We start from the raw sequence: 9,930 nt of genomic DNA, 5'->3' as shown, positions 1-9,930 counted from the left end.
CCCCCCCCCCTCCTGAAAACCAGAGGCTGAAGGTATGCATAGCTAAGGGAGGGTGCATAATCTCCTCTGACTGCCCGCAGCACTCGGCTATTCTCAGCTCCCGCCCCCAACTGCCAGCAGCACTGGGCCACAGTAGGGAATTGGGAGAGGGAGCTGTTTGTGTCGTTACACCGGCAGCACTCGGTTTTTGGGTTTTTTTGCTCCGCCAGTGACCCCCCCCCCCCTTGTGTCCCGATATTTTCTTCCTGTCATCTGGTCACCCTACTCCTTTGACCCTGCCTGCCGCTCCCGGGTGCTCCCTTCTACCCCCCGCGCGTCCTCCGGGTGATTTAAAATGGCGTGGGGCCCCGCCCACCACCAGCAGCGCAGCGGAGCTGAGCGGCTGCCTGCGCGCTCACTCCATGTGACTGCTGGCCCCGCTCTGCGGCCCCAGGACTGGGCAGGTCTATGCCTCCACGCACTGCCCGTGCCCCTGTGGACAATGGGAAGCTGCGGGGGTGGTGCCTGAGAGCAGCAGCGCACGGAGGCCCCCCGGCCCACCCTGCCTTGGAGCCCCAGGTAAGCGCCGCACCCCCCGACCCCCTCCCAGAGCCTGCACCCCCTCCCCCTTCCCACACACCCCCTCCCATCCCCAAACTCCCTCCGAGAGCCTGCACCCCCTTTCCCTTCCCACACACCCCCTCCTGTCCCCAAACTCCCTCCCAGAGCCTGCACCCCATCCCCCCTCCTCCTGCATCCCCACCCCCTGTCCCAGCCCAGAGCCTGCACCCAGCACCCAAACTTCATCCCAGAGCCTGCACCCCAGACTCCCTCTCCCACCCAAACTCCCTCCCAGAGCCTGTCTCACCCCTTCTGCACCCAAACTCCCTCCCAGAGCCTGCACCCTAAACCCCTACCCCAGACCACCTCCCCGACCCAAACTCCCTCCCAGAGCCTTAGGCAGGTGGGGGGCAGAGTTGGGGGGGGGCGGAGTTTTGGGGGGCGGGTTATGGGCAGCATGAGTGACGTTATTGGCCCACTGGGAGGATTTGAGGACTGGCCCTGGCCCTAAAGTAAATTGAGTTTGAGACCCCTGGTTTAAAGGATGTTGAGGTCCCTTGATGTAATCAATGGGAATTTTGCCGACTTTAATGTGGCCAGGATCTTGCTGCTTGTTTCAAACTTTGATCCTTGATAACATAGTTTGAACTGTAGCACGTATAGGGCCATAATCCAATGGCTGGAACTAGGCGTAAAAAGATCCAGTGTCTGGAAGCTGAAGTCATCAAAGCTGAAATTGGAAAGCAGGCATACATTTTTAATAGCGAGGGTAATTAACCACTGGAACAGGTTACCAAGGGACACGCTAGATTTTCCATTACTTAGATTCTTTTAGAAAGACATCCCGTCTTGATCAGGGGTGAAAGTAAGTTAAAGGACTTACCGGTACGCCGGAGTCCTGAGCAGGGGCGTGGCCTCAACCGGAAGAGGTGGGGCCTCAATGGGAAGAGGCGGGGCCTTTAAATCAAGATTTAAAGGCCTCGGGGCTCCGGCTGTGGCTGGGAGCCCTAGGGTCTTTAAATCACCCCCGGACCTAGCAGCTGCAGAGGCAGCTGGGAGCCCCAGGGCTCTGGGGCGATGCTACTGCAGCAGAGCTCCGGGCCCTTTAAATCGCCGACGGAACCCTGTCACTGCTACCCCGGGGCTCCGGCAGCTGGGCTCAGATGGCGATTTAAAGGGCCACAGCTCCCCGCAGTGGCAGGAGCCCCGGGCCCTTTAAATCGCTGCCCGAGCCCGGCTGCTGGAGGGGGGAAGCCAGTCCGGTTTGGCATGGCATACCGGCTCTTGCCAGTACACCGTACCAGACCATACCAGCTTACTTTCACCTCTGGGCTTGATTTTAAAATATGCTCTAGCCCAGCCAAAAGTTGTTAGGCTACAATCGGGGATCAGCTGGTGTAATGCATGGCCTGTGCTATGCGCGAGGTATGACTGGATGATCAGAACGGGCCCTTCTGACCTTAAAATCTGTGAAATATATAACTGATGCAGGGTTTTCAGACAAACTGTGGTGAAAGAAATAAGCCAATGAAACAGGATGTCTTTACCCATTCATATTTTAAATTTAGAGGTAGCTTGTTTTCTCTTGCAGGGAATGGTTCAGAAGTTAATAACTGCAAATCTATATGTGCACTGTTTTTAGGCTGAAGTGAGGTCCTTCCTGCAGTTGTATTTTATAGCAGGGATAGGACTGGAATCACTTGAGTAAGACATGGTTTTGTCAAAGGCAGAGTTAGTGAATGTGATGGGTTGGATCACAGAAACCCCCTTGGGAGCTGCCAACTGATGTGCCAAGACTACTTCTGCCCCTACTTTCCTGCCCTGCCAGCTTGGAACTCCAGCACCCTGTCTTGTTGAGCCAGACACGCTGGTCTGCTCCAACACAGACCCAGGGTCTGAACCACGTGCCCCAAAGCTGCAGACTTAACTGAAAGCAACTTAAGAAGTGTTCCTGTCTTTAACACTCAGATGCCCAACTCCCAATGGGGTCCAAACCCCAAATAAATCCATTTTACCCTGTATAAAGCTTATACAGGGTAAATTCATAAATTGTTCGCCCTCTATAACACTGATAGAGAGATATGCACAGTTGTTTGCCCCCCCCACCCAGGTATTAATACATACTCTGGGTTGATTAATAAGTAAAAAGTGATTTTATTAAATACAGAAAGTAAGATTTAAATGGTTCCAAGTAGTAACTGACAGAAGAAAGTGAAGTACCAAGCAAAATAAAATAAAATGCCCAAGTCTAAGCCTAGTATAGTAATAAAACTGAATACAGATAAAATCTCACCCTCAGAGACGTTTCAATAAGTTTCTTCCCAGGCCTTGTTCCAGCTCAGGTGGTAGCTAGGGGATTTCTCATGATGGCTGCCCCCTTTGTTTTGTTCCACCCACTTATATATCTTTTGCATAAGGCGGGAATCCTTTGTCCCTCTGGGTTCCCACCCATCCTTCTCAATGGAAAACACCAGGTTAAAGATGGATTCCAGTTCAGATGACATGATCACATGTCACTGTAAGACTTCATTACCCTCTTGCCAGCACACACGTATACGGGAAGACTTACAAGTAAAACAGAGCCATCTACAGTCAATTGTCCTGGTTAATGGGAGCCATCAAGATTCCAAACCACCATTAGTGGCCCACACTTTGCATAAATACAATAGGACCTCAGAGTTATATTTCATATTTCTAGTTTCAGATACAAGAGTGATACATTTATACAAATAGGATGATCACACTCAGAAAATTATAAGCTTTGTAATGATACCTTACAAGAGACCTTTTGCATGAAGCATATTCCAGTTGCATTATATTTACACTTATTAGCATATTTTCATGAAATCATTTAGGGTGCAACGTCACAGTGAAGATTTTCTATATGGCAGCTGTAAATATAGGTTGATAACCTTGAGTGAAAGTATACATTTTTTGGAGTGTTATGGAATCCATTTGCAGTCTGTGTACAATTGAATTGACTGGATTGTGCTTTGTCTGAAATAAGAGCTAATTCCTGTTTGACTGACTAGTCTCACCTGAAATGAAAACTGGTAGATCGACATTTTTCTTCAGCAACTCAAAGATATCGTAAGCTAAGTTGGGCTTGGCTAGATTTGAACTTGGATAGGAAATTTGCACAGAATACCTACATGCTTCAGAAAGTGGTACTGGAGATTCAATAGATGGCACTCTTTCCTTTAAGTCTTTACTGAACCGGTGTCCAACATTCAGAGGCATTAGATTGTGAGTGGTCCTGTGTTTTGTAAGATCCATAAAATGGAAATCCTGATCACTCTTCACTAAAGATGTTGTAGCACTTTTGCAAGTAGGAGAGTTAGTGCTGGTGTTCTGGCCAAATGCCAGTTTGAGTAATTGTATTCTGCCCCTTTAATTTCCCCTGTAATTTTAGAGCCTGTTTTGTGCCTTATGTGACATTGGATGGCCCGGGAAGGATTCAGATTTAGAATTTCACTTGGCTGTATTCTTCACATCCTGTCCTGAAATGTGTGGTACTGTTGCAGTATGCTGTGAAACAATTGTGTTCCATCCCAGAGGTGGCAGAAATGATCCCCTTGTGTATAGTTTGTAAAGTGCTTTGTAATCCTTTGAGAGAAAGGTGCTAAATAGACATCTTCTACTCATTATAATTTAGTCACTGGTTTTGCTTTAATCACTGGTTTGCTGTACATGAGCTTTCTCTTAAAAGGGTTGTTTGGACCCTTTAGGTCAGCAGCAGGTGGTAAAAACTGTGGAGTTGGTCATGCTGCTTTCTAGTAAAAATTCACTGTAATAGAAGATGTGCATTTTTAAGGACGACCCTACTGTAGTGTTATATGCATGTAGAGCTCTGGATAGGAGATTTTTATGTTAGCAAATGCAAATAAGTTAAATAGAGAGCTATGCTGAAATACTAATGTTGGGAATAGAACATTGCCAGAAATGTAAAATCTTACCATTTACTATCAAGAAAAGAAAATGCTATCACTGACCTTTAAGATCTACCCATAGAGAGCTGAGGCTCTATATAGATACTGATCTTATGCAGGCTGATACATGGGACCAGGCTCTCTTCTCCCACCAATTTTACACTAGTGTTACTTCATTGACTTCTGTGGAGTTATTCCTGACTTACAATCATGTAAATTATGAGAGGAGAATCAGCTAATACTTTCTTCATCAGCAGTGCACTGTCCCTGATTCTCCTCTCATTTACCCATGATTTACACTGGTGCAATCGTATTGTAAGGAGAGAAATTACCCGTTTTGCATCAGTGTGTACAATGAGAGGAGAATTAGGCCCTTTGTGAGGATGTGGTATCTTTTGAGGAACTAGGGAATAATTAGTGAGGACAGATGAAGGAATCTGCATGTAATGAATAGTCTGAAGAACTATTGTTTCAGAAACTCTCACTTGGGAAAAAGACTTGTTTGTAATGACTCAGAAGCATGTTAAATATCATACTGCTGTGCTGTCTGACGCAGTCTCCTTAACTGAGTTCAGCTTCACATGAAGATTTTAAAATATTGCAGAGCCTATGGTGTATATCCCACTTTAAACAGAAGTGTCATCTGTTCTTCAGTAGAGATACTGATGGGGGAAAGATAGAATCTTAACAGACCTGTCTCCTGCTTTTCTAGTTTTCTCACCCTGAACATAAGACCATGGAAAATAGATAGAAGCCTGGTGTCAGAATGCGATGGAGTGTTTAAAACATTCCTGCCAATGACGGGTGAGGCTTCTGAAACCAAAAGAAAGAGTTTGGTGGAGAAATTGGATGTGGGTTTGGAAGCTTTTGACTGCCATTTCTTTGCCCCAGCACTTTTGGTTCAGCTCTGGAATAGCGTACCCTAATGGCAATCTGTGATAGAGTTGCTGGGATGACTGTAGTCATGTTACTCAGCTGCAGCAGTCTAATCAGTTCAGATGAATGTGATGACCCAGCTTTACACTGAACTATTTAAGGCTCCATCTGTTTGGTCTCTCCTCAGAGAATTCGATGATGTCTAACAAGATGTCGGAAAATATGAGTATTGGCTCCATCCCAAGTGAGGCAGATCCCATAATGCAGCAGTATGAAGTTGGTGCAGAAAATGTCAAAGGAGGAGAAACTGAGAATAGGATCATCTTTTATTCTGGTCCAGCTAAACTAGGTTTGCTAAAACCTTGTGTGAATAGGGGTTGGCAGTCAGGCTGTAGGGATTAGAGAGGGATACACAGACTCTGCAAGGAATTGCAGTCATTCTGTCATAGTTTAGTTCCTTATTCTGGCTTGTTGCAAAAGCCAAATGCAAAGCATTGTATATAAACGGAAAGGATTATATTTCCATTTTCAGAACCAAAACAAAAACAGATTCCATTCAGACTCTGTCCCCTGTGTTCTCAGAACAGAAGCATTTGAAATAGCTGCCAAAGGCTGTGAGAATGAAATGAGAGGATTTGGGCCTCAATTACATGACTCATTTTTCCAGTGCTTGCTTGCTAGCTTCCTTCCTTCATCACCAGCATGTTTTTAACCTAGGAGAGAATATGGTGGTTCACTTGCATATGAGTGTGTGGTTGAGTGGGATTAGCCCTAGAGGTTCTTCTTAAGTGCTTCACATGCAGTCATTCACATACCATAGTTGGAACTTCTCTTGTCTAGTAAAATTTAATCAACTCCTCTCCTAGATCTCTGACACTGCCTGATAGAACATTGACTTCCCGGGAACACAGCATTCCTATGGTGGATTGGCAGTAGGGGAGGCATGGAGAAAAGAATTCTCAAGAATGACTTGACTACTGTTTTTGACCTAGGCCAACTTTCATATGACACACTAACAATGTATCACAAATCCATGGTGCTCAAGTACTATGATGACAACTGCCAGAGGTGGCAACTATCCTACTAGGGTGCTCATCCTTGTGGTAATAATTTTTAATAAACACTGTTGGATAACTTACTACCTCCATATGGGTACCATACTATATTATGAGGTTTGGTTTGGTTTTTCATTCAGGGCATGTTTTTAAGAAGATAGCCATCCTATTTTACTGAACACAAACTGATCCTCCATTCATTTCCATGGTTTAGAAAGACACAGGCCTACCGTTAACTGGGGGTGGGAGGTGTGGGGGGATCTCTCCCAATGATTCTGAAACTGGCAGTAGATGCCATAGTACTTTGGCCAATGTATCAAAGAAGTGTAATTACAATCTGTCAATGGTTCAAAAGCCACCAGTAGTCCATATGGGCCTTCCTTGGTGGAGCATTCTGAAAAACAAAGCACTGCTTCATTAGGGTGAAGCACTGAGGTACTGGAAGAAGGGGTGGATCCCTGGGAGGATCATTCTCTTACAAAGTAGTCTGCACAAAGATAAAGTTGCAATAAAGCATTAGAAATACTTCTACTGTTACTCTGGTCTGATGTGAACTAAGGCTAGTTGGTAATACTTACTCAAACCATTGCCCTGAAAGGTGGGCAAGCAACATTAGCTGAAGATACAGCTCAAGAAAGCATTCTTGTTTGTGGACTTGTTTCCACATGGTTCCCTAGCAGGTATCTTTCCTCATTGTTTCCTGGAGTCAGTCTTCAGTTATTTTACCTCTCTTTCCACAATTTATGTTCATTCTTTCCTTTGTCCTCCACTCCTTTGTCCCATGTTGTGTAAGTGATTTGACACTTTTTTTTTTTTTAATTTTAGGTTTGAAACCGTTAGTGAGTTTACTTCAGAGCTAGAAGACACTGATGATCCAGCAGCCTATGTCACCAACTTGACATATTACCACCTGGTCCCATTTGAGACGGATATTTTGGACTGAGGCTTTCCAGGGACCCAGTCAGCTAGCATCCAACTGATTTCTTTGCTCATAGACTCTGCTTTCCCATTGCTCTTCTATGAATAAAGCTGTGTGATTAAAAACAGCAGAGAAGTTGCTGCAGATATGCCATGAAACTGATTTTGCAGCTTAGCCCTTCATTGTGACTCAAGGAGGTACCTTGCAAGGAAGTAACTGCTTCAAGAAACTCCTTTTTCTCTGAACGGAATGTAGCAAGATCTTAGGGCTACTTGGATCCAAGGAAATCATTTTGGCAAAGGCCATGGCAACCACTACAGTGACAGAACCATAAGCGATCATTCTGTCGTTTGGCCCCAGTGGTCACTGGTATACAGTGCAACTTGTACAAAAGACGACCCTTATTAGCAGCTTCCTGTCTTAAAACGTCACAACAAAATATCCCCAGATGTACCGAGTACACTTCCACTCCACCTTTATTAGAAGACCACCTCTGTTAAGCAGTCAACATTTGTCAGTCCCTTTATGTGGTCACTTAAGACAGGTCCCATAGTTTGCTGTGTGTTCAGCTGTGAGATGACAGGTGCCTTACATATAATGTTACAAATACCATAGAGTGCCTACAGGAAACCAATGCACAATCTGATTACTTTACCTCTGTTAATCCTTGGGTGTTGTTTAATCATCCGAGAGCTGACTTCTTTCCTTTCCTTTCCTGAAATCGGAGAGCAAACTGGCATTGCAATGGAAAGCTTATAATGCTGCAGTACCTTGAATTACTTCAGAGTTCTGGAAAGCTGATAGGAAGGCTAAACTGCCTTGCTAAGAATGGTCAGTGCATGCCAGGCACTTGGATCTGGTTTTTCTCTTGGATCAGGAAATCTGAGCAGTGCTTGCAGTTGTTTACACAAGATGGATAATTACCTTTGTGTATTACTTTCCAGAGAATGGGGAGATTTAAGCCCTGTAGGGACTGAGAATTAAAGATAAACTACAGTGTATTTTACGAGGACAGGAAAAAAGAAACCACCCCAGCTCAGATAGTCTGCTTAACCCACCCCCATAGACCTAATGGGCCTGATTCTGATCTTGCCTACACTGGTTTCATACCAATGAAATTCTATTCACCTCAGTGGAGTTACGCCAGTGTAAGAGAGGGCAGAATCAGACCCTCAAGGCTCTTTACTACTGAGTAGTGCAACGTTAACCTCTCTTAGAGCTCAATCTTGTAAGTTGCTGAGCACCCTGAACTCACAAGATGAGCTCAACACCCTGCATGATCAGGCCCTGACCTTTCATCAAGCATTTAATGTAGTAATGGCCAGAATTAATTTAAAGAGAGATGAACTGAGAAGAGTGCACTTTGAGCTGGTTATCTGTACAATAGCTTTGCCTTGGTCCTGAAGAACTTGGCACAGCTCCTCTCCTGTATACTCTTCAGTGCTCTGTGTATAATAACAGTAAACAGAATTTGCTAATGTACATAATAAATTATTGAGAATCCTAATTCCTTTACATGGTATGTTTTTAAAATATATATTTAATGAAATAAAATTACTCACCTTAAGTATGATATCTTCCATTTAAAGTGTTGACTTCCATTTATTTTTCATGGAGGGTAAGTCTCTGAGACCTGAGTCCTCTGCTTTTTCCTCCAATAATTTTGGAAACAGGTTGAGTAATTGCTGCTTTTCCTGTGCTGCTTGTGTGCTCATGCTGCAGATATAATTAATACCCCAAGTGAAAGCTACAGGGCTGGATACTGATCTCACCTCTGTTTAAACATGGATTAACACCACTGCCTTCAGTGGAGCTCCTTGGGATTTATACAGGTGAAAATCAGATCAAATCTGGCATCTCTGGTTTCTCAGGGTGGAGGAGTTCCTTAAACTGGAATGTAATGGGAAACTTCCTTGTTTCGTGTTCTTGAACTAGATTTATTTTCTTTGCCCACTAGCTACAGTTCTTCAGTCTATGCTTCCAGCTGATTATTATTGGGTAGCAGCATTATCCGATGGAAAGGGCACTGAACTGGGAATTGGGAGACCTGAGTTCTTTTCCTTGCTCTGTTACTAACCTGCTATGGGACCTTGGGCAACTGTACTTCACTGCCTGTGCCTCACTTTCTCCATTTGAAAATTCTACCTGCTATCTCCATTTTACAAGTGCCTATGCCCCACTGACTTCCACTGAGACATAAGTATTCTTGTAAACGTTATCCAGTGATACTTACCTACCTTTTGTAAAGTAATTTAAGATGTATGGATAAAAAATTATATTAAAGCTAAGTATTATTATCACTGAGTTTAAAAGCAAGTGACCTCTCTCATAATGAGAAAACAGGTCAAGCTGCAGACAGGAGAGAAGATGTTGTGGGTGGGTCATTTTATTAAATCTGTGAGATTAAGGTTTAGTTCATAAACAGAAGTTGCACTGGTTTCAGGTAACTCTGTTCTTTAAAACAATTTAAATTGGTGCAAAAGGCTATGTGACTACACTTTATAAAATCACCCCTTTAGTTAAACTGGTGCAACTTTCTCATGTAGATGAGGCCTTAGTCCTTATACCAAACATAAATTTGGAAAAGGATAAAGTATTAATCATGAACATG

At 44.2% G+C, this 9,930-nt stretch overlaps 1 protein-coding gene across 1 annotated transcript in view; it reads left to right on the top strand.

The window, feature by feature from the left end:
* Positions 1-8,869, top strand: part of LOC112118944 (PX domain-containing protein 1) — a 35,035-nt gene extending 26,166 nt beyond the window's left edge. The window contains exon 5 of the mRNA XM_024217450.2: positions 7,226-8,869. Within this exon, the coding sequence (XP_024073218.2) occupies positions 7,226-7,343 (118 nt within the window). The 3' untranslated portion in view covers positions 7,344-8,869. The remainder of the gene's footprint in view (positions 1-7,225) is intronic.
* The last annotated feature ends 1,061 nt before the right edge of the window (positions 8,870-9,930 follow it).

The sequence above is a fragment of the Terrapene carolina genome, unplaced genomic scaffold (assembly GCF_002925995.2).
Source record: "Terrapene carolina triunguis isolate 2854851 unplaced genomic scaffold, T_m_triunguis-2.0 Scaffold55, whole genome shotgun sequence".
Lineage (NCBI taxonomy): Eukaryota > Metazoa > Chordata > Testudines > Emydidae > Terrapene > Terrapene triunguis.
Note: the sequence above shows the minus strand (reverse complement) of the source record. Positions and strands in the feature narration are given on the sequence as shown.